The 23,892-nt window shown below is 54.0% G+C and overlaps 1 protein-coding gene across 4 annotated transcripts in view; it reads left to right on the top strand.

The window, feature by feature from the left end:
• The first annotated feature begins 4,144 nt into the window (after positions 1–4,144).
• Positions 4,145–23,892, top strand: part of Sbno2 (strawberry notch homolog 2) — a 46,675-nt gene continuing 26,927 nt past the window's right edge. For 2 of the 4 annotated variants that reach the window (XM_032908308.1, XM_032908333.1), the window contains exons 1-3: positions 4,145–4,250; positions 7,051–7,162; positions 22,750–22,922. In XM_032908308.1, coding sequence (XP_032764199.1) covers positions 22,842–22,922 — 81 coding nt within the window. In that variant the 5' untranslated portion in view covers positions 4,145–4,250; positions 7,051–7,162; positions 22,750–22,841. Of the gene's footprint in view, positions 4,251–7,050; positions 7,163–11,348; positions 11,404–22,749; positions 22,923–23,892 lie in introns of those variants that run through there. The other 2 variants (XM_032908316.1, XM_032908324.1) reach the window with 2 other exon arrangements.

Here is a 23,892-nt window from a genome sequence, read left to right on the forward strand (position 1 = left end):
CCTCAAGGGAGGCTCCTTTTTCTGTGATAACTCCAGCTAGTGTCACGTTGACACACAAAGCCAGCCAGTACACGCTGTCAGTTCAAAGCTTCTGTCCAGTGAGGTGGAGCATAAAGAAGTCAGGCATGCAGGACATGGCTGTACACGCCTTTGTCCTAGCCCTCCCGAGGCAGAGGCAGGTGGAGCTTTGTAAATTCAAGGAAGCCTGCTTTGCACAGGGGAGTCCCAGACTAGCCAGGGCCACACGGTGAGACCAGTGATGAAAGGGTGGGGGCTAGGGAGATAACTCAATAGTTGAGAGCACTTGTTCTTTATAGAGGACCAGGATTAGAGTCCCAGCTCCCACATGGTGGCTCACCACCATTGCTAATTCTGGTTCTAGGGGATCTGATGGATTCTTCTGATCTCCGTGGGCACCGGGCTCCTGTGTGGTGCACAGACATACATTTATACACATAGAACAAATGCCTGTCACATGAACACAACACATTCTGCCATGCCTCTCCCAGCAGACTTCATCGTGAGTACTTTACACACCCAGGGAGCAGACATTGCCCGTGTACAGCAGGATGGGTGGGCTCGCCAGTTGGGTCTCTGTAGACTCCCGTCCTGACCAATCCAGCTGTACAGACTTCTCTAATCCAGGAGCATAGTGAGGAACATTCACACCATGGTCACGGCAAGTTGTTACACAGCTGTAGCTAACTAATGCAGGCTGGTGATACAACCAACCAAGGCTGTTCCTCCAGCCCTCTACTGTGTATGTCCCGAATACCTGTCTTTTTTTGGTGTGTGTGTGGGGGAGGGGGTGGCTATTCTGGAACTTGCTCTGTAGACTACGATAGCCTAGAACTCAGAGATCTGCCTGCCTCTGCCTCTTGAATAATTAGGCTACAAATTTGTACCGCTCATGTCCAGTTATCATAGTTTATTTTTATTCTGTTTTTGAAGACCTCTGTGGCCCAGGATGCCCTTGAATTAACAGCAATCCTCCTGTCTCAGCCCCTCAAGTGCTGGCATGACACGCCTGGACTTTCATGCCCAACTCTACGTGTGTTTATTGCATAACTTGTAATGAATAAATTTAGAGTCTCACATGCATCAGACCAATCCTCCATCGTTGAACTGCATCCCCCAGGTAGCCCAGGCTGGCCTTAAACTTGATTCTTCTCTCTTTGTCTCCTGAATGCTGGGATGACAAGCATATGAATCATCTTGCTGTTTACAGACTCCTCTCTTCTACACATTTCCTTCCAGGGAGTCCCACACTGATCTTTTGTGTCCTCAATGTCCCTCCATATCTGGCCTGTATCAGAGGCTCATCCCTCTTCAGGGCCACATAATACTCCAGTACATATGGCATACACGGTTTGCACCTGGGGCTCCCCCAAGCCCTGGCTGTGGGGTCTCACTCTCCAGTTTAGTCATTCCTGACAATAAGGTCATCTGTATAAGGCTGGACATACAGCATCTAGCTTGGTGGGAAAACACTTGCCTAACACACACAAGGACCCTGGTTCCATCCCCAGCACCAAAAGAATAACAGGGTCCCCATCCTATAGAAGCACAGCACTCCATTCCTGTTGTTTATATAAACCCCTATAAAGCTCCTCTGGTGTCACTGACACCTTTTCTCTTTTCTTTTCTTTTTTTTTCTGAGACAGTTTCTCTGTGTAGCCCTGGGTGTCCTGGAACTCACTGTGTAGACCAGGCTGGCCTTGAGCTCACAAAGATCCACCTGCCTCAGTTTCCTGAGCGCTGGGATCGAAGGTGTGAGCCAGGGCTCCCCGGTGTTTTAAAGGTAGTGCAGTGTAAACAGGTTATCAGCCTTGCCTGGGGACTCCAGCATCGGGCGGAAGAGCTGGACTTGGAGTTCTGAGAGGATCCACAATGGCAAACACACACCTGTGACCAGTCCTCTGATCAGACCCCTTCTCAGACTGCTGGAATCCCAGACTCTGAACCCAGTGGGGACAGCTGAGCTGGGTCCCCGGCTGGGTTCCATTCCCTCCTCCAAATGCCCCTCTGTCCCACCAGGATGGAGAGTGACTCACCTTTCCTGGAATTTCCCTTGGGCTGGGTGGCAACTCCCAGGAATCCCCAGAGCAGGGCTCAAACCCCTTAATACCACTGGTTAGGACCGAGGGGAATAGGATGTGGCTTTGCCACCTCTAGGGACGCCTGTGGCCAGCAGTCAGGGATTCTGCCATTTCTGTCCTCTTCTGTGCTTAGTGTCCCAGTGCCCGACCTGCTGCCTGTCCTCAGGGCAGCCACTAAATACACCTGAGATAAAGAAAAACAGAGTCACTTGACTCTGCTCTGTTTGAACCCTCTCTCCCATTCTCCAGATACCCAAGCTCTGAGCCCTCACCCCTCCTCCATTACCCTCACTTGCTCCTCCTCCTCTGCCCTCTGCTCCCAGCCCTGCCCCCTTTGGTCCCAACTTCTCAGGAATCTGACCAAAGCTCTAGAGCTGACTGGGAGGCCCTCAGTCCAGTCGAGGTTTGGTATTGGGCTGGGAGCTCAATGTGGGGTTAAGGGACCCCTGAGGGGCCTCCTCTCTCCCCGACTGTGTTACACATGTCTCCCTATGGGGGTACTGGGTGGTATAGCATTTAGAGTTGGACTCCTCTCTCTCTCTCTCTCTCTCTCTCTCAGATTTATTTATTTCAGATATGAGTATATCTTCAGACACACCTGAAGAGGGCATCAGATCCCATTACAGATGGTTGTGAGCCACCATGTGGTTGCTGGGAATTGAACTCAGGACCTCTGGAAGAGACTCTTTTTTTTTTTTTTTTTTTTGGGTTTTTTTTTTTTTCGGGGCTGGGGGCCGAACCCAGGGCCTTTCGCTTCCTAGGCAAGCGCTTTACCCCGGAGCTAAATCCCTCTGGAAGAGACTCTTAATCACTGAGCCATCTCTCCAGCCCTCCATTCTCTTCTCTAGGTCTGTCACTAGCTGAGCCTTTGGGTTTTAGTGTATATTTGTGTGTGTGTGTGTGTGTGTCCGTATATGAGTTGTTTGTGTGTGTATGTGCATATATGTGTATATGTCTGTGTGTGCATATGTATATATACACTGTAAATGTATATTTGCATGTGCATACGTATGTGTATGTGCACATGTATGTATATATGTGTATGTGTGCATATACGTATGTATGTGTATATATGCATGTGCATGGATGTGTGTATATGTGTATATATGCATGTGTGTATGTATGTGTGCATATGTATATATACATGTGTACATGTATGTATGCGTGTGCATATGTATGTGCATGTGTACATGAATGTTTGCATGTATGTATGTGTGTATGTATGTATGTATGTATGTATGTATGTGTGTGTGTGTATATGTGCATGTGCATGGATGGGATGTGTGTATATGTGTGTATATATGCATATGTATGTATGTGTGTGCATATGTATGCATGTGTTTATGTATGTTTGCTTCTGCCTGTGTGTCTATGTGTTCCCCCAGGCTTTCAGTCCCTTACTATGGGACTCCAAGCACCAGCTCCACTTGTAAGTCAAGTCCCAGAGCCCTCTTTTTACTTGAAAAACTTCTGCGTATATGGACATCAATGTCAGATCCCCTGGGGCTGGAGTTGCAGGCAGCTCTGAATGTGGGGGGCTAGGACCTGACTTCAGCCAGTGCTCTTGAGTTGCTTCCCCTCCCCCGACTCCTTTATGGTTTAAGACTCCTCAGGCTGGCTTTGCAGTCACACTGTCCCTGCCTCATCTCTAGTGTCCCCGGATAACATACTATGCCACCATGTGGAGCTCCAACTGACTGCTGTTTCTGCCCTGGATCCACCATATCCCTGCTCCACAACCTTTTATGGCTTCCTGTTGCCCTTTCCTCAGTCATCCCCACATCCAGCCCTGGACCTCCCCGTCCATGTGCCCGGTGTCTCATTCCGTTACTATTCCCATTGACCTTCTGTTGTCCAGCCTGCAGCTCCCCAACCTCAGGACCCACTCGGGACAAAGTGGCGGTGTGTGGATGAGCGCTTCCACGGATGTCCCAGGTGTCGCAGCCTCTCCCTGTAGAGAAGGAAGGCCCGGGCTGGGTAGATCTCAAACCTGTCAGGCAGGTTTGCTTCCCCGAAGCCTTGGCACAGACTACAGCTCTAACAGGGCTTTAGCAGGATCTGGCTCTATGTCCTGAGGCAGAGAGCTGGGAGCCCCAGATCCTGGGACAGTGGCCTTAGACACCGGGGACACCAAGGAAGTAGTTCCTACAGGTGGGTCAGGCGCTGGAGGAGGAGGAGGATGTCTACACTGGGTGACGCTGGCTATTGGGGTGAGGTCTCTCTGTGCCGCAGCTGCTCCTGCCTCAGTGTCCCCTTCTGCATTGAAGAGAGCTGGGCTAGAGCTTGAGGAAGAGAGATGAAAGGGTGGGGGAGGTAGAGAGGGAAGAGGCGGTGCCAGACTGGGGGCCCCCACCAGGGGAAGTGGGTATAGAAAACAGAAGTGGCCAGGGGGACTGCGAGGAGGAGGAGAAGCTTCGGTGGCAGCCTGGGAACACCGGGACTTTCCAGACTATAGGGAAACAGGAAGTGAATCCCTAGGTCCAGGCCTGCCTGGCCACACTGCTTCACCTGCTGCTTGGTCTGACTGAGTGCTGGGAATCTGGAGAGGAGCTGGCTGCAGCTGGAAATGGGCAGATCTCCACAGGGAAGCCGGGGCAGGGTGCGCTGCACCGGAGAAGTGAGGGCTGCTGGTCCTTAGCTCTCACTGGCAGGCTTTTCTGTCCTTTGAAATCCTGACAGGGCTGGGCACTTTCCTAGTTAGTCTAAGGTTCTGGGCTTCATCTGTCCCCATGGATCTAGCCCCCTACCCCCTACACCAAATTGTAACTCTAAAACTGGGCTGGGGCTCTAAGGGTAGATTGCCCAGCATGCTCTAAGTCCTGGGTCCCATCCCCAGCACCATGTAAACCAGGCACATGCCTATCACCCCAGCACTTGGAAGGTAGAAGCCAGAGGATCAGGAGTTCAAGGTCACTGTTGCCTACATTTTGAGTTTGGTGTTGGCCTGAGTGCCTGAGACAGTTCTCAAAACAAAGAGTCTACACTTTGTCAGTGTAGTCAGTGGAACCACCTAGGATATGGCTCATTAATTTAAAGGCTCAGAGGAGTCAGGTGCCTTTCCTGGGGTCACACAGCAAGTCCATGCTGCTGCATCTTTAAAACTGGGCCATGAACTTAGAGCCAGGTCCCTGATGCTCTTTAAAGCTGACTCCTATGTTTCCTCGGAAATCCCCAAATCTGACTAATTCCCTAGCCATCCCCTTCTTGGCGAATTCCTTCAGGCTGACAGGGCTAGATACACCCTGGGCTGGGCAAACTGCCTCCATCTGAGGCAAGATTACCCATAGTGACCTCATGGCTTCCCGTGCTGGACGTGGCTGAGGTCGCTTCCATCCCTTTCCTTAGGTGACCTGGGGCTAACTGCAGGACAGTCCTCTGCTTCCATTTTCTTCCTCTGGGAGGGCAGGTAACACCAATCCTCAGAGGACTGAGAAGAGAGGAAGCTGGTTCCTCAGTGTGGGACTCAGACCTCCCTGTGGCTCTCATACTTCCAAACTCTTTACTCTCTGTGTGTGCATATGAGTGTGTGCATGTGTGTGTGTGTGCGTGTGTGTGTAGGGTAGAAGTTAACCTTGAAAGCTACTCCTCAGGAACCACCTGTATTGCTCTGAGACATGGTCCCTCACAGACCTGAGATGGGCCCACTAGGCTAGGTCCGCTGGCCATAGAGCTCTAGGAACCCTCCTGCCTCTGCCCCCCAGCGCTAGGATTATTATGTAAGCCTGCGCCACCACCCCTAGGGGTGAGGGTGGAGCTTGGGTCCTCAGCACTTTAGCCCAAGCCAGCTCCCCAACTGTACCAGGCTTTTTTATTGTTGTTGTTTGCTTTTGAAGACATTTTTCTCTGTGTAGCTCTGGCTGGCCTTGGACTCACTGAGATGGCCGGTTTCTGCCTCCCCAGAGCCGAGACTTAGTTAAAGGAACATATCACCACTGCCCAGTCCCACACCAGGCTTTTAAACGGCTTTTCTTTTACCTAGACTGTCTTTCCTTTTGGTCTATGTGACAAACTCCTGCTTAAACTTCAAACTCAAGTTTCTAGAGCCTTCGTGATCCCCAGTGGTATCCTCACCATTATGCAGGGACTCCTGCCTGGGTCCCCTTCCCTGAGCGCCTATGTGAGGATGTATAGTCATGATCCCCTGTCCCCTAGACAGGGGTTTTCTATAGGCACAATAAAGAACCAGGTTCTCATTCAGGGACAGTGGCACATGCCTTTCATTCCAACACTCAGGAGGCAGTGGGAGGAAGATCTCTGAGTCCAAGGCCACTCTAGTATACAGAGGGAGTCCAGGACAGCCAGGGCTACATGGAGATAAAACAGCATTCCTACAGTTCATTTATTTATCTACAGGCAAATCTAATCTCAGGGTTGCAGGACATAGGCCTCGGAATGATGGTGGCTCTGGGTCTGAAGTCATGATACCCAGTTGGGAAGGGGATGGTGACTGAACTGGCTTTATCCCCACGGAGGCCAAAGCCCTAGGTCTGGATTGAGAAGGGAGACACATTAATTAGGTCTATGGTGGGGGTGAGAAAGGGCTTGGACCAGGCATGATGGTTTATGCTTTTAACATCAGCACTGGTAGAGTGCTGGTGGATCTTTGCGAGTTCTAGTCCAGCCAAGGCTGTATAAGTGAGACTGTCTAAAAGAAAAAAAAAAAGAAAGAAAAGAAAAAAAGAAAGAAAAAAAGGAAAGGGCTTCTAGATAGTTCTAAGGGAGCTGAGGAAAGCAAGGGTGGAAGAAGTTGGTGGGATCTGATGTTGCAAGTGTGCCAGGGCATGTGCAAAGACCTGAAGGGGAAACTGAGGATCATACAGCCCAGCATGGTCAAGTTCATTTGTTGAGGCAGGGGACAGTCAAAGGGACCGGTTCCCAGAGGTACCAAGATCCTGTCCCCCCGCCCCCCTTCCCTGAGAAGCCCCGCCCCTAAGGCCGCGCCCCCTTGCAGAAGCGGAAGTGCGCGCCGCCGCCAAGATGGCGTCCAGAACCCGGAAGTGAGCGGCGGCCGCTGAGAGGCTCCGGGAAACTGAGGCGTCGCGGGCTCAGCGACCAGGTCTGAGGTGAGGCGCCGGCCCGAGACACCATTGTGACCCTTCCGCGATCCCCACGCGACTCATGCGGTCAGGCCCCGGTTCCGTAGTTCTCGCGGCCGTTCTGGGGTTGCAGGGCGGGAGCGACTGCGGAGGAGAGTGCGGCACCGCGACCTCTGACCCTCCCCGCGACCCCGTGACCCCGCCCCCGGTCACGACCCCCGTTCGCCCCATCTCTCTGTGAGATGTGACCCCACATTCTGCGTGGATCTCAGACTCGGTCTTGCCCCATGAGTCCTGACACCATGTCCACCTGTGACCCTTGACCCCGCCCCCGGCCGACAAGCCCCTTGGCTGCACTCCGTGTGAACCTGAACTCTCCAATCCCTGTGGACCTCTCGCTCCCGCTTTGACCCTTCTCTCTGGGAATCCTGACTCCTTTTGCGACCTCCATTGTCCATCTTTGACACTGACCCCAGTTTCCTATGACCCCTCTCCCCCTTTCTGGCAGACCCTAATTCCCTACTCTGGTGATGAGAACCCTTCCTTTCCTGGGAATCTTGACCACAGCCTGTCACTGCTGGCCTTGACCCTGGTATTGGGTCCTGGGAGGTACCTCTTATTCTTTCCTGTACCTCGAGTTCCGGACAATCTACTTTGAACCTTGACCCTAACCGACCACTACCCTGTGTCTACAGTTGAACCTTAACCTCACCCCGGGACCCCTGTTCTCCTAGTGAACCTTAACCTCACCCCGGGGACCCCGTTTTCCTTGTGATCCAGATCCTTCCCTCTCCTGAGACTCTGGTTGCTCCCTGGAACCTTGAGCACTGCCTTCCCATGACTCCTGTCCTTGACCCTGGTCCTGGGAGGGGACCCCCAAACCCCATCTTGTGCCATGATCCCTTAACCCCAGGCTCAGTCATGACCTCTAACCTTTCTTTTCTGTTGTTTTCTATCAACTTCTGTTCAGTATTCTTTTTGATCCCTTTCTTTTTCTGGTGGTCTTTAACCCTGACACCCCTGAGGGATTTTTGTCCCTTCCTACCCCACTTGGCAGCCTCAGCGTTGGGGGTTCTCAGGACCCTGACTATCCAGGAAGAGTTTCCTAATTGGGTTTCCTGGGTAGATGCCCAGGCCTGGCCCCACCACTGGTCTCAGCAACGTCCCTCATGTCTGCTCTCCTGGTTTGGGTTGGGGGAATATGCAGAGAGTGACTCTGAAACCAAGGTGCCAGGGAGCTCAGTGAGGGACAGTGGGTGCCACCACCCCAAGTACTAGAGATGCACTGGAGGGACACATCGGAACAAGCCTGGTGGTGAGGTAGGGATCTCAGGATGTCTCCTCAGATGTCATGATTAACACTTTGAAAAGTTTGAAAAAAAAAAAAAAAGGCCTGAGTGTGTCAAGTGGCTGGGACATCCCCCGGCTCTGCTTCCCGGAATGCCTCTGAGTCCCGCCTGCTCGGGAGCGGCCTTCCTGCCTTGGCCGTCTAGTGCCAGCCACTGCACCCTGTGAGTGGGGAGCGACGGGGTGCCTGGCCTTGGGGGTGGCATGATTGCTGGCAGCTTGGTGAGTGGTGAGTTTTCCAATGTGGTGAGGGCCTTCGGCTGAGCTGGGACCCCCGTGAACCCTTGTTAGACGAGGCGTTGCCTGGAACCTGGCACAATTGGGTTAGGCTGGGCATAGAGTTCTGCTGTGTGGGACTGGAGACATTTGAAGGAACGAGGGGCATAACCTGGTGGCTGCAAAGATATCACAGATCCAGGGCTGGTGCAGGGGTCTGCACCAGCTTTTTTACCTGGCATCGGCTGTGCTAGGGACCCGAGTCAATAGCAATCAGTGGCTGGAGTCTGTGTCTGGGAGACCTGGCCGGCTGAACCCTGCCTCCTGTCCTTTCTCCAGAGCCCTTGGGCCCAGCTCTGCACTTCCCAGGAGCCGGCTCCTGGAGGCCAGTTGCCGAGGCTCTGTTCGGTTGGGAAGGATTAAGGCAGGGACCTGCCAGCCCAGTCTTGGGTATGATGGCAATAGAGAGGCACCTCTGTGGCCTTCAGTTGACCCTGACGGACCTCTGCTCTGCTCCCACCTTTAAGGAGAAACTGGGATACACACTGGAGTGGGCAGCTTGGCCCCCCCACTGGCAGCTTCTCAGGGCTCTGTAGTGTGAGCAGTTTCCTTCCGAGGGTGAAGTGGGTGCACGTACAGAAGAGGGAACTGAGGCACTGAGACTCACATGCCTTCCTGTGCAGTCCTGACCTTACTTACACACCAGGGGTTCTTGAGCGGGGCCAGCAGGAACACTGACCCAGAAGCAGATTAAAGAGTTGACTGTCCTGCTGCCTCCCCAGACCTCCACGGGGAGGACTGACCGCTTCCCTGCTAGGACTATGTGTGACATAATCTGAATTATGAGAGTGGGGAGGTCTGAGTGTAGGCGACGGTCCACAGCTCACACTGCTGACAATGTCCTGTGTCGGTATGTGCCGTCCACTAATTGTGGGAGCAGTCAGGTCTGCTGTGTGCATGTGTGTGTTTGCATGCAAGTGTCCTCACTCACATCCTAGGTTCACATGTTTATGCTGCGAATTGTGCACAGTCTGTAGCTCTAATCATTGCTTCCATAACTAAGGGCCTGATGGTTACAAGGTGGGAGTGCAGCATAGGATACAGCCTGAGGACAAGGTCACCAGTTTATCCTGGCCTGTCTCCTGTACACTCCCAGCTGGAGCTACCCCCACTCTCACCCCCGGAGTGCCAAGTCTGCAGCCTGTAAGGGCTTGGGGTGAGGAGCTGACTTCCTTTGGGACCATTGTTGACAGTGGCTGCTACCTCTCTGGTTGCCCTGCTTTCTCCCTGAGAGAGGTGGGCAACTCTTTTGGCTGTGGTTTAGGGGACTGCAAAGCCAGGACTCTAGCTGAGACTTTCACCTTTGTGCTTGTGGGCATCTCGTGCTTAGGACAGTGTGGAGAGACCTCAAGGACATTGTGTTCAGAGATCCAGACACAGAAGGTCACGAATTCTCTGTGGTGGGAAGGTTCCAGAACAGGAGGATCCAGAGACAGGAGGAGGGTTTGTAGGGCCTGGGGCAGGAGGTTAGGATGAGGTGACTGCTGTGTGGACAGGCCTTCCTTTGGGAAGCAGGGTGACATGTTCTGGAGCTCATAGAGGTAATGTTTGAATGATTTTATGCATTGGAAACTGTAAATGAACTTGACACATGGGCACTGTTTTCCAAAGCAAGGCGGGCTGTGCACCTCCAAAGCCCATGGGTATGACTGCAAGGTTGGGAATGGGCCATAGGTCTGGCTCCTAGCCAACTCACATCAGGGACACTGGAGAATGGCTGGGAACCCTGTCCTGGGCGTCCTGGATGAGGGCAGGCACAGTGGTCCATATGGCCATAGCCCACTCTGTCTTCGGAGGGCAGCTTCCAGACATCAGACACAGATGCTGTGGTGGGGACTATGTGCTGGCAGCAGTGAAGGGGCTGTGTGCCACAGTGATTAGAGGTAGTCCCGGTATCAGCTGTTGTCTTGCCCTCTTGCTCCCAGTAGTGGACGCTTTGTGGTCAAAGGGACCAAGACAGTCCCTCTGGTGTCTGGAGAACAGCCCACCAGCCTGGGTTAGTGCAGAGATGTTGCCGTATATGCTGGGGAGGACATTGGCTTGGCCACTGTGTCCACACAGAGGAGATGGATAGGGGTCAGATACAGTACTCCTAGGTGGCTTCAGATCTGCTTCTGTCTGGCCTGGCCTGTCTTCACCCCATCTCTTGTCCCTCAACCCTGTTGCCCTGTTCCCAGTGAGCACTCGTAGGTTGCTGCCTCCACACTTGCACCACCTATATCCATGTGCTGCTGGTCTGTGGTAAGCAGACGGAAAGCTCTCTCATCAGACTGCCCATCTGGGCCGCTGGAAATCCAGTACGGAGTGAAACTGAAAGGGGCAGTGGCTGGGATGGGGCAAGGTCCCGCCCCAGCTGGAAAGTGACAGTGCAGAGCTCGGAGGAGAGCTGCTGCTCACTTGCCTTTTCCGGAAACCCCCACCCATGGAGGGTCAAAGGCTGCAGGTACAGGCAGGACAGGTTGAGGGTCCCGGGAGGACAGCAGATCTAGTTCTTTATGGTGGTGACTCATCATGACAAGGGTGGGGTGACTGTACCAGGAGTGCCAATAGGTCAGAGAGAAAGTCTCTGCCACACAGAACAGCAGCCACCTACCCCAAAGGCTCTCCAACCATTCTGTAGCCCAGGAAGGCCTTCTGCACATCAGGTAAACCAAGGACAGTGTGGTCCCCTTATCCCTGCCTCTGCAGCATGGGGAAAGGGGCCTTATTTCTGGTCTTTGCTCCTCTTCCCATCCTTTATCTCCCCCACCCCATTTTACTTCCTATTATTAGATAGGAGAGAAAGAAGGAGTGGGGGGGGGAGATCCCTGAATCTAATTTCTTCTTCAAGCATGACTACTAAAAACCCCCATGATCGACTACCAACTACCAACCCTGCCTCTCTGGGCCCCACATGTATATACCCTCTGAAAAGTTCCCAGGATTCCAAGGATCACACACTCCCAGAAACTGTTGGTGTCTGGCAAACCAGGCCTCTCTAGAGCACGAGGCAAATCACAGTCAGCTGCTGTGGACATCCGAAGCAGCCCCACATCCCACACCTGAGATTAAAACAAAAACACATTCTTTTAATATCTCTGTGATTTTTAAAAAAAAAAATTTCAGAATTCTCTATAGGGTGGGTGCAGTTTTGGCTCTGGGTCCTGGGGAGTGGATACTGTGGGGTCTCATATGCCTGGCAGGGCCCAGAGGGCCCAGGTAGTGTTACAAATGGTTAAGGGCAGCCAGAGTGTCCTGGGTTGGGCCAGTGAGGGCTCTGTGAATCCCAAGCACAATGAATTGCAGTATCTGAGCCCCAGTGTCCCGGCCAGGGGTGTTCATGTCCAAGCCTGGCTAGAGGCCAGCTGAGGAAACCTGTTGGTGTCTTCTGGGCACAGGCATCCTGGAGCCCAGGGAGATGGCCTTTTAAGTTCTGAAGCTTGGCCTTCTGAGCACCAGGTAGAGGTTGGAGACTCAGAGATGCCATTAGGGGTGTCTCCGAGTTGACATTTCTACTCTGGCTTTGTGGGGACCTGGTAGCACCCAGCACTGGGGGTTGAGTGTGATGTCCGGTTTCACTCACTTTAGATAGTCAGGGGCTGCCACCCCCAAACTCCAGTCCAAGGCTTCTCCTGAAAAACCAGCCTGTCTGGATACCGAGAGCCACATTCCTTTCTCCTGCCCCCTCCTGCCATGCCTGGGCCTCTCCAGTGTGCCCCGCCCACCTGCTTCCTCTTGACCCCCCCCCCAAGGGCGGGGCTGGGGAAAGAGCCCCAGAGAGGCTGTGGGACTACCGGCACTCCAACATCTGACACTGTGTCCTTGGAGCCCCGCTGGTCATTCAAGAGTCCGTCCCTGGCCTGTGTAGTGTTAGTATCTCAGGTGTGGTCTAGAGAGCCATTAGAATAACTGGCCCTGTGGGCATGCTGGCTGTCCTGTCTGTCTGAGGTTTGGGTAAGAGTCCTGGATGAGTGAGGGACTGTAGCTCCAGGGACAGATACGTGCAGAAATCTCCAGGTCCCACCTCTACCATCATATAAACTCTGTGTGGTCGCTCACACCTGTCATCCCAGCCCTTTGCAGTTCTGCTACAGAGTGAGTTCTGGGTATGTCTGAGTGGCCATGGTGTCCTTGAGGCCTTCTCAGGCAGAGGCCTCTCTCTCAATTGCAGGCAGATGTGGGAGGCAGTGTCAACCACCCTTACTTGTCCTAGCATGGAGCATGGACCCTCACTCACATAGACACACTCTGCTCCTGTGCCCACAACCTAACCCCAGGCTAGAGCTAGTTAGACTCCACGTCCTCTCAGCATTGGCTAACCCTCATGCCGGGATGACGGTCCTGTGTTGGCGTTGAGACTGGACCAAAGGATCCCAAGGGCAGTGGGGGCCACCACAATCACTAGCCCAGTGATGGCCAGCCCCAGCCACCACCTGAGTTCTCTTAGAGGCACTGAACTGCGGTGGGATGGCAGCAGGCTCTCTGTGGACCACAGTCACACCAGGCCCTGTCAGTGCCAAAGGAACAGGAAGAGAGCCAGGCTCAGGTAGAAAGTGGCTTAACAGAATGACTTGGGAAGCAGACATCATAGCTCAGTACTGAAAGTCTCGCAAAGAGCAGGCCTAAGCTTAAGACCTAAACTGGAACTTCCCAGGGCTGGAGCTGGGGCTGCGGAGACCCCGCCTGAGGAGGCTCTGCAGTGTTTATGGGACAGGCATCTATAAAGCTAGGTGATATGCACCCTCACCTCCTCGCCCCCTCCTCACTCCTCACCCCCTTACTCCCCTCCCCCTCGTGCTACTACAGAAGGCAGCTCTTCAGATGCCGTCTGCACACAGAGGCTCCTCTGGGTGTGCCTTCAGTACTGACAGACTTTGCCTATGACTAGCTTCTGTATTTTTGGATCATTTGTAGGCAAGGAGTGGACTACTGAAAGACTGGGGTGTAAGTAAAGACTGTAATTAGTTGTTACTTTAAAAGAAAATTACCTGAAAATATCTTTGTTGTAGAAAAGAAGCTAGGCGTTGTGGATGACCGTGTACCCCAAAGCTGGGCACTGGGGCCTGTCCTGTCCACCTGAGCCTCGCTTCCTTCCAGGTCCTTTGGAATTGACATGGCCTGCGTGCCTTGCTCCCTTAGGCTGCTCCTCTCTCTGTGGCCTGGAGAGGGTGTGTGAGCTCATGGGCTCTGGAAGCCAGTTGATACCTCAGTGGGGAGGGACTGTGAGGCCTCCAATTGTCCCAGCCCTGATGGCACCCGTGGGACTGGTGTCTACAACTTCCTCCTCAGATGAGGTTTTGCTCCCGGTGGTGACAGCTTCATGGGACACTGGCTGCAACAGACACCGCTGCCCCAGGAGTTGGAAGCTAAGGCAGGAGGGTGAGTTCAAGGCCAGCCTGCAGTAGCCGATGGAGACTGTCCCAAATGACAGAACACACAGCAGCTTGGCCTGTGTCCCACCCTGGCTCTGTGAGGGTGAGGGTTCCATACAACTCTGCCTCATTGTCTGTGTCTCCTGTGCCTCAGCCCCCACTGGCCTCCAGTTCTGCTTGCTCTCCCTGGGTCGAGTCATAGACACAGCTGGTAGTCTCCCCTAATCTCTGTTCCCAACTGGGTATTCCTCGAGCCTCGCGGTGACTGACTCAGTCTCCCCCCATCCCTTGTCAGTGGATCAGATTAGTGCCCTTGAATCCACCACACTGTGCCCAGTCTCCCCTGAGAGAGGGGCCATGACCAGCTGAGGGGATGCCAAACACTGCCCAGCAGGCCTGGGACATTTTAGGCTGCTCCCAGCAGGGCCATCCTTATGGCCAGCTCTGTCAAAGGATATGGGGTCTCCAGCCTGATCACCCACCCCCACCCCTGAGCATACAAGCTGCCACTCCATCCCAGCATGCGGCCCTCTGGACTAGGCGGCCGGCCGGCCAGACCAGAAAGTTTTGCAAGAGAGGGTGGGCAGTTAAGACGTCACTCCAGGCTCCTCCCTGCCTCTGGCAATCTTGTCTTCTAATGTTCCCTCCTGCCTATCCCTGTCTCTCAAAAGGTCCAGGAAGGCAATCGTCCCACTCTGTGACCTCCTGTGTGAGTAATCCTGGAAAAGGGCTGTGGTGGCCCTGTGACCATTGTTCCGCAGACCCAAGTACAGCCAGGAGTGAGGGCTTTCCAAGGGGCCAAGAGCCAAGCTCGGCTGTTACACTTTCCCCTGGAAGATGGGAGGAGGTTTGTGGAGCCCTGGCTGTTCTGAAACTCACTCTGTACACCAGGTTGGCGTTGAACTCAGAGATCCACCTGTTTCTCAGTTGCTGGGATTAGAGGTGTGCACCAGCACTGACACCCACACTTTCTCTCAGGGGATCACGTGAGATTGGTGGAGGGCATCCTGGGTGAGGGGCCTGCAGACCAACCAATGGCTGAGGTGTTAGCTGAGGGTCAGAACTAGAAGTGAGACACGGCCCACATCCAGACCCCTGCCTCCTGGCTACTCCCCAGGGACACTTGTCCTCTTACACAGTTTGGCTCCTCCCACCGGTCTGCTTGTGATACCCTATGCCCATGTCCAGAAGGACCTGGGGTTAGGCAGGCCATGGCCTCTGCCTATGGTTGGCACCCCCAGTGTTGTGTTTCAGGAGCCTCCAGGGAACTCTGGGAACTCAAGGTCAGCCAGGACAGCCTCTCCTGGGCATAGAGACTTCCAACCTGGGTAATTTTTAACCACAGAGGTAGAGACTGCTGGACCCTGAGCCCAGTTCTGGAGACCCCAGTGCCTCAGTCTCACATGCTGTCATCTCCAAGGCTGGGACTGAACTTGGGAATGTCACCTAAACTGTGCAAATCACTGGGCTTGGCGTCAGCTACTCCAGCCATCTCAGGATTCTCTATTGTGTATTCAAAGTCTCCAAATGAGACTCGTGCCTGCCTTTGCCCATTCCTACTGACAGTGTAGCGGTTCCGACTCCTTCAGACCTAGCCATGTTCATCTGGGTACAGAACAGTGGAGGGCCATGGGCTGGTCCTGTGCCCACCCCAACCTGCCAGGTAAGGAGAGGTCAGCCTGAGTCCCCCGTGTGTCAGGTGTCAAGATTGACTCTGGGGATCCCGGCCAGGTGAGCTGAGGGCCTGACCACCCAGTTACTTACTTGTTACTCTCATTGATTTTGCAGAGTACACACATCACAGCGTGCACACAGAGGTCAGAGCACAACTTGTGTGGTGGCTCTCTCATTCAAGCTTCTGGGTCAGAGACCCCACTCGGTGCTAGGCTTGTCATTCTACGCCTTTGCTGAACCCCCATACTGGCTGAACCTCACATGTTAGCTCAGATCTACCTCCTGACAGAGGGGAATGGGTTTAGGGGTCTCTGCTTGGGCCCCTGTCCCAAGCTCCCACAGAAGCCTTAGGCTTCCTGGCTGTGAGATGGGGAGAGGAGACAAAGCGTGCGGGGCTCTGGCCAGACACCTGATCCTGCAGCCCCTGGCACCAGCCCCGCCTTCCCGCCCTTACCAATGGTTAAGACAGTCCTCAGCACCCACCCCAGTGCTTCTAGCAATCCCAGAGGGGAGACCAGACCTCAGGACCAAAAGAGGGAAGGCCGTGCTCTTCTCACCCAGGCTCTCCAGAGCCATTACCGCCCAAGGTCAAATTGGGTTTACGAGAAGCTCCCAGGCCTTGGGGATACCCAGGTTAACTGTCCCTGACGGCATGGGGAAGAAAGGGCCCAGTTGGACCTTGGAGAGTAAGTGTACATCCTGAGCTCCTGAGAGTGGGTGTCGGAGACATTTGGGTTTGGTGTTGCCTGATTACCCTGGCGGGGTGGGAGTATTCTCTGGGACATAGCCTCTTCCACAGCCAGGCTGACTTCCACAGAGGCCAAGAAGAGGATGTGTTGCTGGGTTTCCTGGCACCCAGGCTCACCTGTCTATTTGGAAAATGTCAGGGTGGACTGGCTGGGACAGACTGCCAGGCTGCTGTCCTTGGCCAAGGTAAAGACTCTGAGCTCTAGAGAGGCAGTACTGAGTCTAGCCGGCTCACGGCTGCCCTCATGCATGGACCAAGGGGACAGCAAGGGGCATTAGGTGTGAGGCAGGGCTGCTGTGGGTGTGGCTGAGTACTGTGCCACTCACTTGCGCTGTGGGTACTTGATGAATGGTGTGCGGGATACACAGCCCTCTGCCCCTCAGCCGTGCACACACAAAATGTGCGTCTGCCCTCGAAGCTGGCTCTTGCCCCTCTAGGCTCTGAGTGCTGACTGTGAGCAGGGACGCTCTGCAGATGAGTCCAGTACTCCTCCAGCCTGCACGGAGCCCTGCTTTCCATGAGACAAGCAGTGCCAAGAGCCAGGTGCTCTCAGCACCAGGCCATTTATTCTGGAACTTTCTGTTTCCAGATCACAACCTTGAATCCAGTGGCTCTCTGCACTCATAGGTCTGCCCATGTTTGTCTGTCACCAAATTAGCCTGGTTTTGGAGATGGTTAAATTCACTTTCTGTCCTGAGGGATGGTGACAGTATGTTACAGTGTGGTCCTGCCACTCCTGGGGCCTTGCTGTGGGCTGCACACCTGCCTGGCTCCCACTTACGTGTGCACACCCATGTGCACACCCGTGAGCTCCCTCTGCATGCTCACTCTCCGTGACTTGGCAGCCAAGGCTTGTGTGGCTAAACCAGTGCACTGATACGGCTATGGTTTTAGTTTTTGTAGTGCTTAGGAAAAAGCTCTTGGCTTCCAGTCACACAAGCCTCAAAGCTCTTAAAATTACCACCATTACGTTACTTGGTTTTTGGTTTTTACATTTCCTGTGTGTATGCACAGGTACCATAGAGGCCAGAGGCACAGAAGGCCCTGAGCTGGGCTCACAGGCATGGCTGAGCAGCCTGGGTCTAGGAATCTGTCCTGAGTCCCCTTGAACAGAGGAACATGTGCTCTTAACCACCGAGCTCTCTCTCCATCTTTGCCCTGGGTTCGTTGGCTTTGGTTTTTCAAGACAGGGTCTCTGTGTAGCCCTGCCTGTGCTGGTACTCACTCTGTAGACCAGACTGGCCAATAACTCAGAGATCCCCCTGCCTCCCCCTCCCGAGTGCTGGGGTTAAGGTGGCCAGTATTATTATTTATAATTTGCCCCCTGTGTTTAGTACACTTTTATAGATTTTTTTTGTTTTTAGTTTAAAAATGTTGCATGTGCGTGCTTGGTGCCCATAGGTGTCAGAATAGCATGTCGGATCTTCTTGAGCTGGAGCTAGGGATGGTTGTGAGCTGCCATGTGGGCTCCGGGAACTGAACCTGTGCCCTTTGGAGGAGCAGCTGGTGCTCTAACCATTGAGCTCTCCAGCCTCAGGATAATATTTTCAAAGAAGAGGAGGAGAAAGCAAGCAAGGACGATGATGGCACAGATCTTTGTTCCCATCACCTTAGGAGGCTGAAACAGGAAGATTACAAGTTTAAGGCCAGGCAGGGCAAGGTAGTGATTACTTGTGTGTGTCTGTGTGTGTGTGTCTGTGTGTCTGTGTCTGAGCACACATCCTCAGCCGGGGGTGAGGGAGTTGATTGACAGACACGTGTTGGAAGACAGCTTAAAGGAGTCACTTCTCTTCTCCCACTGTGTGGGTCTCAGGTATTGAACTCAAGTTGTCAGTCAGTGTTGGTGGTTAGTGCTTTACCTGCTGGGCCATCTTAGAAGTCTCTCAAAAATGTTTTAAAAACTAGGTTATGGGGTTGGGGATTTAGCTCAGCGGTAGAGCGCTTGCCTAGCGAGCGCAAGGCTCTGGGTTCGGTCCCCAGCTCTGGAAAAAAAAAAAAAAAGTTAAAAACTAGGTTATGAGGTTGGAGAGATGGCTCAGGGGTTAAGAACACTGACTGCTCTTCCAGAGGTCCTGAGTTCAAATCTCAGCAACCACATGGTGGCTCACAGCCATTGTACTGAGATCTGATGCCCTCTTCTGGTGTCTGAGGACAGCTACAGTCTGTACAGACACATACATAAAATAAATAAATCTAAGAAATAGAAAATAAAAACCAGGTTATGGCTGTGGCTAGACAGTAGAGCCCAGTGTAGAGTTCTCAGTGAGGGGCTGGGGGTGTGGCTTGGGTGGAGCCCCCCTAGAACCCTCATGTTCTCCTTGTCAGTGACTCACTATCAATGGGTTTTGTAGACTTCGCCGCATGCCTGCCCAACCCTGGGAGCCCAGGCCATCTCCGCTGGGCCTTTCTCATCTGTGAACGGAAGGGACACACCTCTTAAGTGTGCGCGCAGTGGGTACTGCTTCTGCAAGGCTCTTCCCCATGTAACTGCCACAAAGGTTCCAAAAAGGCCAATGTCTGTACAGAGGAAGAAGCTACCTGACCCTACCTCTGTGACCAAAGGCTGGGTCTCTCGGACCTGAGAGTGACTGTAGTGCTCTCCCCACTGGACATGTTGGAACCTGACTCGGCTCTGATGGCCTAAGACTATACTGCGTCTGAGCGAAGCCTTGAGAACCCCACAGCCTCTGCCGCCTGGGCTAGGTCGCAGGGCCGTCCACGCACTGGACTTGGGAATGTGAGGCCACCCTTACCCTAAGGAGGCCTGTGGGTCTCGGTCATGCTGAAAGGTGAGCGCCAGGGCTCTTCACGCTCCATCTCTCCGCCCTGGCCCTGCTCCTGCACGTCCCCCAGGACAGTCTGGCTGGTCCCTGTTAGGCAGCAGAGGCCCGGACATCGCTTCTGTGGGTGACTCCAGAGCGCGTCACTCACAGCTGAAGCAGCACCCAGAGGCGCTGAGGCTCCTGGGGGCCAGAGCAGCTGCACAGTACACCGCAGGCTCCCCTGCTTTAGGTTTTGTCTGTGCTCACGTAGCCCATGCTGGCCTGGCACTTACAGGGATCCACTTGGCTCTGCCTCTCCGACACCTCTGCAGCTCTCGGCACTGTCATTGCTCGCACTGCAGAATGACAGTGTGCACCACCGCTGTGGTCAGACCCAGAGCATCACACACGCCAAACGGGGCTCTTCACACCAAGCCCTGGTCCAGCTCTTCCGTCTGTCTGTCTTATTTACGTTAATGCAGAGTCTCCATCTGAAGCTCAGTCTGTCTAAGAACTTGGGGGAATCCTCCTGCCTCAGCTTCCTGCGTGTTGAGCCTGCAGGCACATTTTACTGCACTGTGATCGGGTTTCTGAGAACAGAATCAGGACCTAGTCTGGCCTCCTTGAAGCCCTTGTGTCTTCAGCATCCTGGAGGTGCTGGAGAGGCTGCATGCACATGGGTGGGACCCCCACATCCTCCCTGTGTGTACAGGGACCTGAGTCAGGCTCAGAATGGGAGGTTCGGGCCGCTGTGTACCATCCAGGTTGGTTCTCCTCTGACTTCGGCTTCGCCATCCTCAGCTCCTCTGAACGCTGGTTACAACGTTGGCTCTGTGCGATGTGGTGGCGGAAGGAAGCCACGTGCTCCTGGATACTGAGCAGATCACTGCTTGGAATCTGTCTCCTGTGTGCGGGAGCAGTGTGCCTGGCTTGTGCCGCTGCTGCCATGAGACACACGCCTACTGTAAACACAGCAGGCTGCCGACAGCAGGCACTTCTGTGCCCTCAGGCCTGCCCCATGTGCTGTGTATGCCCCTGCTCAGGAATTTGCTTTCTTTTATGTGTTTGGTGTGTGTGTGTCTACATGCACATGTACAAAAGACTGTTCTTTGGGTCCAGATGATTCAGCAGGACATGACAGCACAGCCTTTAATCCCAACATTTGGAGACAGATACAGGTGGAGATCTGCGAGTTCAAGGCTAGACACTAGTCATAAAAAGTCTTTACCCACTGAGCCATCTTGCTGGTCCCCACCTGAGCTTATTCTGGTCGTGTATGTGGCTGGCTGGATGCCCTGTGATGTAAGTTCAAGGCAGCAAACAGCATAACTGGGAACAGACTGCAGAGAGAGCAAGGTAGGTGTGGGGGATAGGGTGCCTAGACCCAGATATCGTGTGTGTGTGTGTGTGTGTGTGTGTGTGTGTGTGTGTGTGTGTGTGTGCACACATGCATGCTGTATGTGCTTTGTCAGCCTGTGTTCTGCATGTTCTTGTCATGGAGTCACATACTGGTCTGTGTCTCATTCTCTCCCTGAGTGTCCCTGTTCATGGCTATGTGGGTAGTACATAATGTGTATGCATCATCTCTCGGAGGAGCCTGGCTTTCACATGGAGTTTGTGTGACCATAGCTGGCTACATGGGTAAAAGCAGAATTTCTGGGCCTCGTAACAACTCTGTTTAACTCTTTTTTTTTTGGTTCTTTTTTTTTGGAGCTGGGGACCGAACGAGGGCCTTGCGCTTCCTAGGCAAGCTCTCTACCACTGAGCTAAATCCCCAACCCCAACTCTGTTTAACTCTTAAGGAACCACCAGACCATTTCTAGGGCTTTGCCATGTTGCTAGCTTGCCTGTGCTGTGAGCACCTGGCTACTTCCTCTACAATTCATGGTGCTCAGTGGCTGCCTGAGCAGGTGCCCATGTTGTCCCTGCCCCACCCCAGGTTCAGGTGTGAGTCCTTTGCCTGGTCAGAGGAGCCAGACCCCCAGTTCACCCCTGTTCCTGACTGACCAAGCATGACCCCTGCCTTCCTTCATGGCAGGAGGAAAGCATACAGCACAGTGGGGCCAAGCTGCTGCTGCAGGGTCCTGGGGTGACCCGTCTCTCCACTCTCTGACAGCAGCTGCCAGCCCAGCACATGGTGGGACGGTCCCCTGGACAGGAGAGCAGCCAGCACTACAGGGCTGGACTCTCAGGATAAGGGAGGGTCTGGCCCACTTACCCTAGGGAGTTTGGTTGGGAGGCTGTGACTGAGGCTCTGCCTCTCAGCCTCTGCGGCCTGTCAGCTGCCAAGATGGAGCCAGGGCTGGCCTGCCTTGGTCTCAGTTATCAATCAGTCCTCATGCCTCTACCTCCACAGTGCCCGGACAACAGGTGTGGGACACTACAGCTTCTTCATGGGGTTCTGGGGATCAAACCCAAGGCGTCGCCTGTGCCTGGCAAATAGCCAAGCCACGGCCCTGTAGCCTATGCTTATTTTTTGAGGTAGTCACACTCTAGTCCAGGCTGGCCTTGAACTTGTTACCTTTCTGCCCCAGTTTCCCAAGTGCTGTGGTGACAGGCTTGCAGAACTCTAGGCAAACATTCATCACTGAGCCACATCCCCAGTTCACACCAAAATAAGAGGTCAACCAGTCCCCAGATCACACAGTATCCATCCATCCACTGTGAGCCTCTGTGACTGCCATCCAGTTATGACCAGACTCACAGGCCTGGGCTTGCCGGGCTGATGGCCTTCAGAGCTGGAACCAGTGAAGACAGAGCAAGACTTCTGGCCTTACTGGCAGTAGTCTTGCCTCTGCCCGCTGGGCCCCTTTGCCTCCCTTCTGCCACCATCCCCAGGCAGGCCCTTCCCCTGACTGGATTACACAAGCCGTTGCCTGCTGCTTGTGGCCTCGGCTGTGGGCAATTACTGGAAGGCCCAGCTCCGCTCTAGGGCTTGGCTGGGCGGCGTCCTTCTCCCCTTCCTGCCTCTGGTGATTAACCTGTGTGCTGCCTGCCTGAGTTCCACCTCCCTCCTGGATGGTCAGGGGTCTCTGCTCTAGGCTGGTGGGGAGCCTGTAGACCTCGATCGATGTGCTCCAGTCTGTGTCACAAACCTGGGGCCAAGGCATAGTTGTCCTGTTGAGGCTTAGGGTGGTGAACGCCAGGGACACCCTGTCTGTCTTTGCAGGTTCTGACTCAGAGGGAACTTCTGGGGGTCTCCTGATAGGCTCTGGTTGTCTGCAGTGTCTTCAGAGGTCCTAACTGACCCCCTTCTTGGGTCACAGTGCCAGCCTCAGCCTGTGCTTCCACAGCGGCTTGACCCAATGGGCAGCAGCCATGCTAGGACCAGTGCTTATGGCCACAGTGGGCAGGAGTCACACTTGTGCCTTCTGCCCTGGCACTTTCCCAGACAGGAGCGACAGGAGTTGGGGAACCTACATAGTCCTTTCATGATGGCCTCTTCTCCTACTACAGGATATGACATTACAACTGCTGCCAGCACCACAGAGTGAGCAGCCTCGATAGCCGCCACCCGAGGGTCGCGGAGCGCCGCCTCCACCTGCCTGATGCTGGCAGTGGAACCCACCATGGATGGGGACTTCCCTCCACATGAGCTCCCACCCCCCGGAGGTGGCATCCAGCTCCAGGTGAGCCCTGTCCTTGATCTTGAAACTATCCCAGGGGACATAGTAGATTTCCCGAGGGCCATGTCAGGCTATGACAACACTTCCAGAGCCCTGCTCCCAGCTACCCTGAGACCCTGGACATGGTGTGTCCCCTAAGGGTTGACCTCCAGGTTGATCTTGGCCCACAGCCTATTCCTCTCAGTCTCCTGCCCCACAGTTTGCCACGGGAGGGGGGGCTTTTGTTTGTCTTATTGTTGGTTTTGGGTTTTTGTTTTGTTTTGCTTTTTATTTTGATGCTGGGTTTCCTGTAACCAAGGCTGGCCTCAGGTTTGCATGTGTGGAGAATGGTCTTGAACTCCTAGCTTCATCTTCTGAAAGCCAGGTGACAGGCGTGCTCCCATGTCCCAGGGCTTATGTGCTGCCTCCAGCCTTGCTTCTGGGTTCTTTAAGACAGGTCTCAGTCTATAACCCAGACTGGCCTGGAACTCACAGTTGTCCTCCTGCCTCAGCTCCCTGAGTGCTAGGATCCCTGGCAGGGGCTGCTCTTCAGGGAAACAGTATCCTCTGTCACAGTATCATGCTGTCACAGGTCCTAAGCATACAGGACACAGGAAGGGTGGCTGGTCAGACAGGATAGGGTAAGCCAGAGCTGTGCCATCCATAGCGCAGTCCCTGGGACATAGCGGGGATGACAGGGACTCTTGGGCACTTTGGCACTTGGAGCTAGGTAGACTCCTGCTGACCCAGGACACACCATGCCCAGCTGCACCATCGAGTGCTCCTGTGCTGGCCCCTGAAGGCGAAGTATCAGTAATGGAGCTTCCAGATCCAAAGCAACAGCGACAGGTACCCAGAATGCCACTCATAACTCACCAACCCTGCTGGCACCCAGTGACTGTGCCTAGTGGCAGCCAGACCATACCCAGCTCCTGTTCTCTCTGCTTGGCCCTCTCTGCTCCCCGCCCACTGTTCCTTCATCCACAGCCCGTAA

This window comes from Rattus rattus, chromosome 1 (assembly GCF_011064425.1).
Source record: "Rattus rattus isolate New Zealand chromosome 1, Rrattus_CSIRO_v1, whole genome shotgun sequence".
NCBI lineage: Eukaryota > Metazoa > Chordata > Mammalia > Rodentia > Muridae > Rattus > Rattus rattus.